General features: G+C 34.1%; 1 protein-coding gene across 1 annotated transcript; it reads left to right on the top strand.

Annotated features, from left to right (window-relative positions):
• Positions 1–131: 131 nt before the first annotated feature.
• Positions 132–6,048, top strand: LOC137404336 (aprataxin-like). Its single transcript, XM_068090531.1, has 5 exons — positions 132–217; positions 487–602; positions 1,216–1,315; positions 2,328–2,510; positions 5,692–6,048. Exons 1-5 carry the CDS (start codon positions 154–156, stop codon positions 5,820–5,822), a joined length of 594 nt encoding a protein of 197 aa, XP_067946632.1. The 5' UTR covers positions 132–153; the 3' UTR covers positions 5,823–6,048.
• Positions 6,049–14,255: the final 8,207 nt, after the last annotated feature.

The raw sequence follows: 14,255 nt of genomic DNA, 5'->3' as shown, positions 1-14,255 counted from the left end.
TAAACAGCTGTTCATCATTGGTCATACTTTTCAGCAAAACTTCATGCTTGCATTGTAATACATTTTGATACATGCCTGCCAGAGTCATAGCTTATGGCTTGTTATTAATAGCCTTGATTATCTCATTGCAGTGTCAATACAAGACGAAGAATTATGTCTAAGCGTAAGTCAGCAGAGACTAAAGATGATCCCCCTGTCAAAAAACTGACTAATAGTGGTAAGTCATACGTGTAATAATTTCATCACGCTATGCCAAGGCTAACTAATATTTAACTGAGGTGGTAGCGAAACAGTTTAAAGGAGAGATGAGTCATTTATGAGAAGCTGCAGAACTTCAGTTCAACTTACCAAATTTAAGCCAGAGAGAAATTAAACTGCAAAAACTCAAGTGCTGAGTCCAAAAAAGGACAAATTTTCATCACCAACTTGAGTGCAGTGGTTTATGACTATTATGGTTGCCATTTGATTTATGACTTAATGCTGTAGGTCACTGGAGCCAAGGCTTATATGCAGCGGTAAGCGACACCAGTCTGCATCTTTACTCAGATGATGAAATGGTTGTAATAAAGGACAAATATCCAAAGGCTAGATACCATTACTTGGTAAGGCTGTAGACATCTCTTGCGCTAAGGCTAAATGGTCAGTCTGTGTTTGTCTTAAGACCATAATAATTATTGTCTCAGGGTTGGCACTGTACTATATATCCACTAAAGTAATAGGTGGACTACGCATCTTCAACACCTCAACACCATGACATATCGTATAATATTATAGATGTTTGAGGCATTTCATTCGTTATGCTTGTTAAGGATTTATTATCTGAAGGTGGAAGAACAGATATTTGCTTTAATATGCTGTCAGAATCTTTTGATATCAGGATTCTAAAAACCAACTTAGTAGATTATGTCGATATTTGTAGCTAAATTTGGTAAGATTTAATTTATTTGTTTAGGTACTATTTTGTTTACCTAATCTGGTATCTGATATAACTACACGAGACATCTTCAATCAGGAGGCATAACCAGGAGTTATCAAGTCAAGCCTCATAAACTATTTAGACTATCATATAATGATATTAGCAGATGTTTTTAACCAGTTTCGTAAACTGACCCAGAATCTTGAAATGTGAAAAAGGTATGATAAAACGTAGGTGAATATGTTTATCTATACATGCAATACAATGTTTAAGGTCAGATGTAAATATCTTTTTCACAGGTTTTACCCAAGACAAAGATTGCTAACCTAAATGCGCTCACGAAAGAACATATACCTCTGCTAACGAGGATGTATGAGAGGGCTAAAATTATAACCAAAGGTACACAATATTTCTTTGGCTTCCTCACTGCCCTATCTACGATGGTGGTTGTTCTAGTCATCTCATGTGTGACCTATCTATGATGGTGGTTGTTCTAGTCATCTTATATGTGACCTATCTATGATGGTGGTTGTTCTAGTCATCTCATGTGTGACCTATCTATGATGGTGGTTGTTCTAGTCATCTCATGTGTGACCTATCTATGATGGTGGTTGTTCTAGTCATCTCATGCGTGACCTATCTATGATGGTGGTTGTTCTAGTCATCTCATGCGTGACCTATCTATGATGGTGGTTGTTCTAGTCATCTTATATGTGACCTATCTATGATGGTGGTTGTTCTAGTCATCTCATGTGTGACCTATCTATGATGGTGGTTGTTCTAGTCATCTCATGCGTGACCTATATATGATGATGGTTGTTCTAGTCATCTCATATGTGACCTTTCTATGATGGTGGTTGTTCTCCCTCATCGTTTTCGATATATTCTATGATCATCTTAATATTTCTCATATGATGTCACTGTTGCCCTGCCGTTCAATGCGAGTCTGTAGCAAAAGGATGGAAATGTGTTTTTATGCAGAAGGCAACGATAGCACATCAACCAACGGAGTTCACTGACCCATTGTAGTCATAGAACTATAGTATGTTCATAGACTATCATTTGACGTACAGATTTATTTCTAAACATTGACGAACCAGATCTAGTAGGTTTCTTCTTCGCAGTAAACCTCGACCATGAAAATGCTGCTAAAATCAGGATTCGATATCTTGATTTATCAATATATTTGTTTTCAGATGGTTGAGTTTAGAAATATATGTGGACCTAAAAATAACACGAAGGTGGTCTTTCCAAAAATGCGCAACTAAACATTCTGAAATTTTTTCAGGCTTGTCAACCGGCTTCACAAGTTCTTTGGCATCTTACAACCTTTCAAATTTGGCAAAAGCAGCAATTTGATAGATGATGGATTTATGAGAATATGTTCAAGCTACTTGGTATATTGTTTCAGATTCCACGGTTAAAACATTTCGTTACGGTTATCATGCAGTTCCTAGCATGGGTCTCCTACATCTACACGCCATCAGTCAAGATTTTGACTCACCGTCCCTCAAGACCAAGAAACATTGGAATTCATTCACTACGGAGTATTTTGTAGACTCCCATCGACTCCTGGATATGCTCAGCAACAATGGTATTTCATATTATCATATTACATGGATATGATCAGCAACACTGGTATCTGATATTATGATGCTACTTGATTATGCTTATTTCAAATCAATAGCGGTTACAACATAACTTTTGAAAAGTTGGAAAAAATGGAAACTAATTTATTAGAAACATTCTCAAAATTTTCTCAAAAGTTTTTAAACAAATTTTTCATGGATCCTTCATTTTTTCGTGACGTCATTTTATCGTTGTTGGCCATCTTTATAGACAATTTTATCGTTAAAAACTCAAAGCTTTTTGCAATAATAATTTGAAAACGTTGTTTTTGTTTGCAATTTTTTTTTTTTATAGTATCAAAACAACACCTAAAAGTATGTAATAGTAAATAAAAGAAAAACGATCTTTTTTTACAAATATGGCGGCTCTTTCGTGAACGAGCGCATGTGCAAACGACTTGATGACGTAAAAAAAGCAATGGATTTGAGAAGATATCTTATTTCCACAACAAATTTTGTAGACCGTAACTAAACAGGATACCAGAGAGCCTGCGAAAGGACCACCTACTATCGCGAGGTCATAGCTCAATGAGCAGACTGGTCTACCTTGCTAAAGGAAGACGAAGGTAGACCAGGATGCTTGTCTCATGCTTGTTTGCAGCATTTCCCTGATATGATCATTCTTTAAAATATTATAGTAACAATTTTTTCTCAACCAAGTTTTGGTTGATCTTAACTCGCATGATTCTGTTAGTATTTAATGTTCAAGCTTTTCGTCAATCGAGTTTGGGTCAAGGGCACTAATACTAATAGCATGTAACACTCATACACTAGTGTTGCATGCTACGAAGTTTTGTTAGATTTTTCATCTTCGCAGCATGTAAATGGTTCTAAACGTCGAATCGCTAAATCTTCGAAGCGATTCAAACCTCCATTTCAAGGAGGGTATTTTTGAAAACATCTTACCAACAACGGAGTACTGCGTATCATGTATACATCGATCTTCGTATTGTTGCACAAATCTTTGCGATCGGAGGTTAGATTTTGATCATCTTCATTAGTTATGTCCTTACAGCATCTCTGTTTCTAAAGCCTGGTTCCCATATCGATTGCGAGACTCCGGCGGTAACATGCGCAGCAAAACGCTTGCGACGCTAGGCTCGGCGGCATCTGTTCACATAAAGCCACATCGTTAATAATATCGTAAACATAATTGCGTAATCAAATAAAATGTTCGCTCGCCATGCCGTTCCTATAATGGTGACCTTTACCGTACAGTGCATTTCGGGAAGGTTTTTCCTGCGGTCTTTTGCGAAATTTGAGCAGTGCGAAACTATTGCGATGCCGCCGGCGACTACCGGCGGTACCCGGCACGTAGGTTCCCATTTCACCGCTAATAGCCTGCGGTGCTGTCGCCGGTGCTTTGCGACGTATATGGGAACTAGGCTTAATGCATGTGTTTCAAGAATATTATCTTCAAAATAAAAAATAATAACCACTGAAATTCAAAAAAAAACTTCTTACACGCTTTGACATTGACGTTTGACCTTAGATGCATTTTATGAGTGCCAGCCGCGATATAAATTATACGCCCTGTTGTAGATAAGAGCGCGACAGACTAATATAGAAAACACGGTGTTGTGCGACAATTTCTTCGGAGCATGTAAACTCATCAGCTACGAATAATTGCGAGTTGTGCGACCACTCCTGCGTATCGTGTAAATTCGTCCTCATCATTCCTACGATCGAAACCACAAATTCGAAGCTCAAAAATTCGTAGCATGTAACACTAGTGATTGTGAGCATAGAAAATGGCCACTATCACTTCAGTTTGGTTATTTGTTTCCTGCCAGTTGCAATAATCTAGAAACAATCTGCCTGTTTGTCAACAACAGCTACGGTGAATCAGTAGAAATCTACACAAAATCTATAGAAGGAACCCAGAGATTAGAAATCAAATGTGATTTTACCCTGTTAAACAGAAAAATATGTGATCAAAGTGTTCAAAATCAAAATGTTCTAATAACAGACACGCAAACTACAAAATAATATGACTGGATTTTTTATTTGATGTCCAAAACAAGTGCAAAAATATATGCAAAATATAGGCGCATATTTGAGTGTGAAATTTAACACATAACTGCATATAATTGGCACATCTTTACGGAGTTTTAGGGAAGCGCTCTGAAGAATTATGATGGAAAATGTTTTAGACCTTTTCTAGGATCTGCTCATATATACAGTATTTCCCATACTTTTGCTGCAGGAGGCTGGCAAATCAGTTTAAAGTACAAACAATCATTTACCATGAATTTTTTGGCAATCAGCAGCCAATCAGGTGATTACTCTGCTCCTCTACACTGATATTGCTGTAAAACGATTACATTTTAAATTGACAATCTCTTTTAACAACTGGTTGCTAGATATTTTTCAAAGTCTTATCAGAGAGCAGAATATTCTTGTTATATAGTTAGTAGCTTGATCACACCGCATCAGTCTATTGATTAAAGGTATGGTGAGTCTATTTACTACCCGAGTCCGCAGCTAGTCAGGATGACAGTTGGGCTGGTGTTATTGATAACACTAATTATTATTATTGGTTATAAGACAAGCCTGTAGTCAAAGATGAACTTATCAAAACTTTTTGTATATTTGATCAGAAAGTATCGGTAGTTTTTTATAATCTTCGTTAGTTTTTGATGTTTGAGGTAATTTGTTTGCCAAGATATTTCTTGACTGAAATCGATAAAACTCAATCACGATTATAGTGCTCAGAAGAGAAATACATGCAGAATGACGTCATTAGTTGTTACCGTTGCCATAGTTCATATCGGCTATTGCTTTTAAGCTGCAGCATTACGCCGCTCTATTCTGTTAGTCTCGCTGCAATTATAGACTTCACAGTCGCACTTATGTCAGTCTTTGCGTGTTAATGCTGATTTTAATCTTGAAACATCCTGACAATCAGATCCCCCCAAACTTCAAAAGTAATCGTAAATGGTAGAAAATACCGATACTTCTTAATAACATCTACCAAACCTTTGCGTAAGTTCATCTCTAAGGAGGAATAAACAAGAACTGAGGCAAGGGTCTGTTTTCAATTAAAATTTAGAGTAGAATAGGACAGATAAAACGTGTTTTAAAAAACGTACTTTTTATCCGATCAATGTGAGAATTGTTAATAGCATGCGACTCATGTATTTTCAGGTAAAGTTGATGACATGACTCATCATTCTAAGCGCCTTAGTGAAGACCTGAAGTGTCATGTCTGCCGTGTCTCTCTAAAGAACATACCCACTCTAAAAGCACACATTAGTAAATGTTTCAAGGACTGCTGATGGTCACATTTGTTTAAATCTCTCTGACAGAGCGATAGTTTCATTGATGGCTGTGGTATAAGGTTTCACGACTGAATTCATCATAAAGTAAAAAACATGGATGTAGTTTAGTCTCAGTTTTTTTACTGCTATAATTTTTTACTATAATTCTATCTGCTGGATGACTTGAAATTATCATTACATGTGGTTTGTCCTCGCATGCCTTGATCTGAAATACAATTTTGTTCTCACCACCTGGGATTACCATGATTCGTTTATGAACAATAAACTAGATATACTCGGCTTTTATCAAACCGTCACTGGACATCAGTGTGGTGAAGAAGAGATTATACTTGTACATAGGATTGTACAAGTATATGTACTTGTATATATTTTTTTGAAATAGAAGTTGCCTAAACAGTTTTATTTATTTTCTATGTATCACTTACGTTAAACCTAATTGACTGAAATACCCTCATTAACAGTTATCATCTTATTAAGTTAAATAACGGCGTAGTGAAAAAACAGTATGTTGTGCTAGAAAACAATTGAAAAACATCTTTGTTGGAATCTGTGAACGTTTATATCCTTTCAGATATATATATAATATTGGTCTCACTTTGTGATTGTCTCATCCTCTTTTCAGCAGTGGTATATTTTAGTCGAGACAACTGTACATTTAACATTTAGGCTTATTTCTGTGTTTCAAGCTTTCTCTTTTATCTTCAGCATTGCAACTATGCAACGTTTAAATGAATAATAATATATAATAAATAGCTGTAACTTTGTCAACTAAACTAGCATTAAAATTCCAGCAAAGCCTTCTAGTTAGTTGGAGCATGGTTGATGGATAATTGATCAATCATTATTGATATGATAAGGATATGAATAGCAACGCCTTGATAGATGGGCATTTGGCTGAAGTCTTTCCTCATGTCATACTCACCATAAGCATTCCTAACAAATTCCTGTTTTCCCTTCAACGCTCATGATGCTCCCACAATTGTCCGCCTCTGGTTGAGTGAAAAAGGAAAGGAGCAACGGTCTTAACTTATGTCAAGAACCACAAGTACAGCTTCAATTGATGCAACAAATTTACTAGAAATTGTCAAGAGAAACTTAGGCAACTGCCTCATATCGTGTCTGAATCTTGAGCTATAAGTCCAAAAATTATTTTTTAGTTAGATTTTTCATGCTAGGAACTCTTGGCAGACGATTTGATTACTATGTAAACAAAGCCATTCAACCTACATCTGTGCAGATCCTCTATTCGCTAATTTAAATATTTGACTTTTACTGTCAATTCCGCAAAATGGCCAAGTGAGTTGTCATGTCACTCATTTAGTTACCCTAGTAGTCTGCAATAAGGTTGTTTGTTCACTTCTGGTGTTTGATAGTAGAACATTGAATGATAATAATAATAAAGTAAGACAACGTGTGTAGTATATACAGTAGTATGTATAGTATATACAGTAGTATGTATAGTATATACAGTGGTATGTATAGTATATACAGTAGTATGTATAGTATATACAGTAGTATGTATAGTATATACAGTAGTATGTATAGTATATACAGTAGTATGTATAGTATATACAGTAGTATGTATAGTATATACAGTAGTATGTATAGTATATACAGTAGTATGTATAGTATATACAGTAGTATGTATAGTATATACAGTAGTATGTATAGTATATACAGTAGTATGTATAGTATATACAGTGGTATGTATAGTATATACAGTGGTATGTATAGTATATACAGTGGTATGTATAGTATATACAGTAGTATGTATAGTATATACAGTGGTATGTATATATAGTATATACAGTAGTATGCATGTATAGTATATACAGTAGTATGTATAGTATATACAGTAGTATGTATGTATAGTATATACAGTAGTATGTATGTATAGTATATACAGTAGTATGTATATATAGTATATACAGTAGTATGTATGTATAGTATATACAGTAGTATGTATATATAGTATATACAGTAGTATGTATGTATAGTATATACAGTAGTATGTATAGTATATACAGTAGTATGTATAGTATATACAGTAGTATGTATGCATAGTATATACAGTAGTATGTATAGTATATACAGTAGTATGTATGTATAGTATATACAGTAGTATGTATATATAGTATATACAGTAGTATGTATGTATAGTATATACAGTAGTATGTATATATAGTATATACAGTAGTATGTATGTATAGTATATACAGTAGTATGTATAGTATATACAGTAGTATGTATGCATAGTATATACAGTAGTATGTATGCATAGTATATACAGTAGTATGTATAGTATATACAGTAGTATGTATGCATAGTATATACAGTAGTATGTATGCATAGTATATACAGTAGTATGTATAGTATATACAGTAGTATGTATAGTATATACAGTAGTATGCATAGTATATACAGTAGTATGTATAGTATATACAGTAGTATGTATGTATAGTATATACAGTAGTATGTATGCATAGTATATACAGTAGTATGTATGCATAGTATATACAGTAGTATGTATAGTATATACAGTGGTATGTATAGTATATACAGTAGTATGTATGCATAGTATATACAGTAGTATGTATGCATAGTATATACAGTAGTATGTATAGTATATACAGTGGTATGTATAGTATATACAGTAGTATGTATGCATAGTATATACAGTAGTATGTATAGTATATACAGTAGTATGTATGCATAGTATATACAGTAGTATGTATATTATATACAGTAGTATGTATGTATAGTATATACAGTAGTATGTATATATAGTATATACAGTAGTATGTATGTATAGTATATACAGTAGTATGTATATATAGTATATACAGTAGTATGTATGTATAGTATATACAGTAGTATGTATAGTATATACAGTAGTATGTATGCATAGTATATACAGTAGTATGTATAGTATATACAGTAGTATGTATAGTATATACAGTAGTATGTATGCATAGTATATACAGTAGTATGTATGCATAGTATATACAGTAGTATGTATATATAGTATATACAGTAGTATGTATGTATAGTATATACAGTAGTATGTATGCATAGTATATACAGTAGTATGTATGCATAGTATATACAGTAGTATGTATGCATAGTATATACAGTAGTATGTATGCATAGTATATACAGTAGTATGTATAGTATATACAGTAGTATGTATGCATAGTATATACAGTAGTATGTATGCATAGTATATACAGTAGTATGTATAGTATATACAGTGGTATGTATAGTATATACAGTAGTATGTATGCATAGTATATACAGTAGTATGTATAGTATATACAGTAGTATGTATAGTATATACAGTAGTATGTATAGTATATACAGTAGTATGTATGCATAGTATATACAGTAGTATGTATGTATAGTATATACAGTAGTATGTATGTATGCTGGATGACTGCTGATTATCCAGCATACAGTCAATTTGATTGTCCGTATATTCACTTGGTGATTACTTTATTTTCTTCTTACCAAAAGATGCAACTGTATTGCTGAGTCTGTTAATCTTTTGTCGAAAAGATAAGACGTATACATAAGCCTAGTAGTCTTAAGTTTTCCTTTTCGAAATTTTTGTTTTTGCATTTATGACATCATATTACTATACCTTTCTTTTTATTTTTTTGTTTTTTGGGGCGTCATATAGAAAAATCTTTTTATAAAAATGATTATAAACAGCCCGATAAAAATAATTATGTACGTGTATAAATATAAACACATATATAAATATATCTATAAACGTATATATATACAAATATATGTATATATATGAATATTACATATATATGTATGTATATACAAATTTATATATATATATATTTGTATGTATATATATATATGTACATGTATATACTCCATTGCTTCCGGAGGGAAGGTAGCTGCAGAACAGCTGATAGTGAAAAGGGAACAGAAAGTCTTGCACTGCATGCAAGATTCACTCAAAACCAACCAGAAAAAAGGCTGGAAGCTCGGGTGGCTCCCCAGAACCACTCGAGGTGTTTCGCCATCTGTCCGCCTCTGAGGGAAACGACCATATGGCAGATACACGGCTTGGCCCAAACTGAAGTGAAAAGGATGATGAGCCACCTCCAACTCACATGGTACTGGCCAGGTGTAAAAGTCACAATTAGGAGGCTAGTGAGAACGTGGGAGGTTTGCCAGGCCGCTAGGTATGGTAGAACTAGGACAACCAGCTAAAAACAACGACTGTATGCTGGTCGACCTTGGTAAAAAGTAGCCGCCAACTTAGTTGGCTTGCTCTCAACCACTCCAAGAGGCAACAATTGGGTGCTAGTGCTCACAGACCACTTCACCAGGTGGCAAGACGCCCTGGCATTGGTCGAATGCCACTGTGCCGATAGTGGCTCGCACACTTAATGAGAGGGTGTTCTGCTACCTGAGATTGCCTGAGCAGACACACACTAATCAATGAGCCCAATTTGAGCTTCTTTGAGCAATTTGAATTTCCAGCTTTGGGACGTCAACAAAGCCTGCACCATTTCTAATCACCTACCGTATAGGCAAACGGGATAGTAGAAAGGAATTGCTAAAGCCTAGAAGACTCGCTCCGAGCACTGATTTTTATCTAGAAGCCATTTTGACAACGCACATCTGCTCCTTCCACAGTTTATGAGGGCATACCGAGGCAACTCCCACTTTGCCACTGGAGAAATAGCAAACATGCTCTGTATTTCAAGCGAAGCAAATATACACATCAATTGAAACCTACTGCATTGTTTGTGCTAGCTAGGGGCAAAGCTAGTAAAGGGGTCCCGTAGACAGCCTTTACACATGTATAGAAGCTGCATCTGAGAAGAGAGTAGGGGTGTCTTATTTTTCCTTCCTATAAATATGCTTCAGTAAGTTTTGGCATGCATAACATTTTAAATAATTTTTTATTACTTCACTTTATTTTTAACGCATTTCTAAACTAAGAGTACTATTGCGTTATCCTTAAACGTCATTAAAATTATATATTATTGTAGTGTTCCGCACCGTGACCTTTTAATATTACATCATGAATGAAAGAGTATAGAAAAAAAAGTATATCTAAGCAGCATATATACAACAAACCACTTGGTTTTTTTCATCAATATATTCATACAAACAGTAAATAGTATTGACCTTCCATATATAGACATCTCAAAGTTTGTGTGTCGTCTGTGATTCTTTGAACCGGTATGTCAAGTTATAGCTATTAAAATCTTGGAATGAAACGCTTGCTGCGTGCTGGATTTGAACTTACAGAGATTTCAACTACAAGTTTCAAACCGCACATTTAACCGCTGAGCTACACAGTCCTTAAAATGCCATCGCTCTCATAGTAAATCATTTATCGTATACCCTTTTCTCGATTGCACACACCAATTGATACATTGATGATGCACACTAATTAATTGATACATTGTGCCTAGGCATTACGATGCCGAGGTTATAAAATAGTTTTTGCCCAACTCTATGAAACACAACACTTTTCCATATTTGCCATACTAGGGCAACTTTGTTTTCCGCTATATGATATCAACAATAATTTTTCAAGATTAAAATTTTGTGATTGTATCACACTCAGCGTCATCCGGTAATAATGCGCTCGCAAAAAGATAAGTGATAAAATTTTAGTTTAAGTTCACTAAAGTACATGCTAACACTCCCTTCAAGTATGTATTTAGTAAACTCAATTTATTTAAGCTAGATTCAGCGTTTATGCTAAACGTCTGTCTCAAAGGTAAGAACTCCCCATGGTACGTGCTTGCACATAGCACATTATAATGTTACATTTTCTTGCAGATCATAACTACTAAATATTCTAAAGTTATTAAGGTAAGTTAACTAAGGTGAACACATTGTTTTATTACTAACTTTTGATGATGATGGTTTTTGATGAATTTTTCCAGGAAGTGTTTGAATTAGATAAATACTATGGGTTTTTATACCACTCTATAAGATATTTTTGCCCTATGATGCCAACGCTGTAGTAAACTAAAATCATACATGTATAGCCGTTTACCAAATAATTTTTCATTGTGATCATAACAAAACAGATTATATTTAGCCCTTACTAATGATCTCACGTTTACATTTAATCACCTTTACAGTTTTATTTTTCCTCCTAATTTATTTCAACATAACACTTCTCTCATGATATGAAATATAAAAGTTATAGTTGTTTGTAAAAGTTTAAAAACCTTTAGAGTTGTTTTATTTTTTCTCTTAATTCATTTGAACTGCACAAAAAAACACTTTTCTCATAATATGAAGTTTGAAAGTTAAAATGGTAAATGTTGTATATGTTAAATAAAAATAAATTTTCTGTCCAAAGACTTTTTTATTATCCTGGCAACACCGAGCATTCAACTAGTCATAAATAAGAGACCTTGTAAAAGTCTAGAAACTACAGTCAAACCTAGACACTACAGTCAAACCTAGACACTACAGTCAAACCTAGACAATACAGTCAAACCTAGACACTCTACAGTCAAACCTATACACTACAGTCAAACCTAGACACTACAGTCAAACCTAGACACTCTACAGTCAAACCTAGACACTCTACAGTCAAACCTAGACACTGCAGTCAAACCTAAACACTACAGTCAAACCTAGACAATACAGTCAAACCTAGACACTCTACAGTCAAAGCTAGACACTGCAGTCAAACATTGGTGTTCATTTATTACCATATTAGCCTCATATATCAGAACCAGAGTGATGGAGCAAAACTTTTAGTTAGAATGTGTTGTATTTTATTCTATGTATTATGATCTCATCATCTTTATTACTTTCTGATTTATTATTTGTAATCTAAATTATTCCAATATATATATTATACTTTGTGTATAATTTACATTTTTCATTGTCCTATTACTACCCCTACTATGAAAGAAGTGGAAACTCAATTAAAATAGTACAATCAAAAATAGACTTTGAATTTGAATTGATCAACAATCAACTATGATGCTATGACTTTGTGTTAACAATCAGCTATCATGCTATGACTCTGTGTTAACAATCAGCTATCATGCTATAACTTTGTGTTAACAATCAGCTATCATGCTATGACTCTGTGTTAACAATCAGCTATCATGCTATGACTTTGTACTAACAATCAACTATGATGCTATGACTCTGTGTTAACAATCAACTGTGATGCTATGACTTTGCGTTAACAATCAACTATGATGTTATGACTTTGTACCAGCAAGCAAACTCACTGAAGACTCTAGTATACAGCTGATAAGCTATATTCTTTTAGAGCTCTTACTGAAATACTTGGTGGTGTAATCTGCTGTTCACTGATCATGCCTTTCTCTGTGTGATAGAACATTTGCTTCCGGTCGGAATCGCCCGCTCGCCAGTACTACTCACACTGAGATTAGTAGAGCTTTACTCGGGCTGAGGAGAAGTAAATATTTTGCAATTTCTACATGTAGAGGGAAGCATGACTTACCAAACCAAAATCCTCCATAATTATTTTAACAAACTAATAAATATAAATCAAAATACATCACTAATCTAGTGATATCATTAGAAGGTTTCATATTAATTGATGAACATTTCACAGATAAAATAGCGTTAGCTGTTTGAAACACATTAAAATAGGTCAGGATCACTGCGTACTTGTTGCGCAGTACAGATATACAGACATCCAAACTTTATAAACTACCCATTATAAAGAAACATTATTTTTTCTCAAGCAGAGAGCCACATTTTGCTCACAATTATGTGTAATTGTGTGTAAAATGTTCTATAATATTATTACCTTAATGCCTCATAGAAAACTATAAAATTTTATAGTAACATTTGCAACAAATGTATATTAAAATAGAATAGTAAGTAGCTGAAATTTTTGTTTAAGTGACAAATATACTGAATGAAAAGTGTAAAAATAAAGGCAGGACAACTCCCTTGCTCTCTCTAATTAACCAACTTGCATTTACCAACCATTCAGCTAATGCAGCTTTGACAAGGATAAGACATTTTTTTTTGTATTTAAGCATAGCTATGAGCGAAAGAAGGAATTGAACAGTTTAAAACAAAGTATTTGCTTACAATTGTAGAATTGTGTCACCTCCACAAACTACCAAGTTTGTGACAGCTTTGCTTCTAATTGACGAGACTGAGCGAATTGATGAGGCTCGTGAAATTAAAGAGATCCAAAAGCCTAAGAATAAAGGTGAGTTTCATCATTTGGTTTCATCATCAGGTGAGTTGACATCACTGGTGGTACAACGTAGCAGCGCAGTACACCAAGGATATACAGAGACAGATTTTACAACTTTTTTTAACAGAGTATAGCTTTAAAGGGTTTTGAAAAAACTAAACATCAAAATATTTTTGAGCAAAATACCAACAACTAATAATAATTATTCAATTACAGCTATGTTATCAAAATGATGC

The sequence above is a fragment of the Watersipora subatra genome, chromosome 9 (assembly GCF_963576615.1).
Source record: "Watersipora subatra chromosome 9, tzWatSuba1.1, whole genome shotgun sequence".
NCBI classification, from domain to species: domain Eukaryota; kingdom Metazoa; phylum Bryozoa; class Gymnolaemata; order Cheilostomatida; family Watersiporidae; genus Watersipora; species Watersipora subatra.
Note: the sequence above shows the minus strand (reverse complement) of the source record. Positions and strands in the feature narration are given on the sequence as shown.

What these genes read in the sequence shown, in the direction of transcription:
- LOC137404336 (XM_068090531.1), top strand. Translation starts at nt 154, where the DNA reads ATGTCTAAGCGTAAGTCAGCAGAGACTAAAGATGATCCCCCTGTCAAA. An exon ending in CAAAAAACTGACTAATAGTG is followed by an intron (nt 218 to 486) that starts GTAAGTCATACG and finishes TTAATGCTGTAG; the next exon opens with GTCACTGGAGCCAAGGCTTA. An exon ending in GGATATGCTCAGCAACAATG is followed by an intron (nt 2,511 to 5,691) that starts GTATTTCATATT and finishes ATGTATTTTCAG; the next exon opens with GTAAAGTTGATGACATGACT.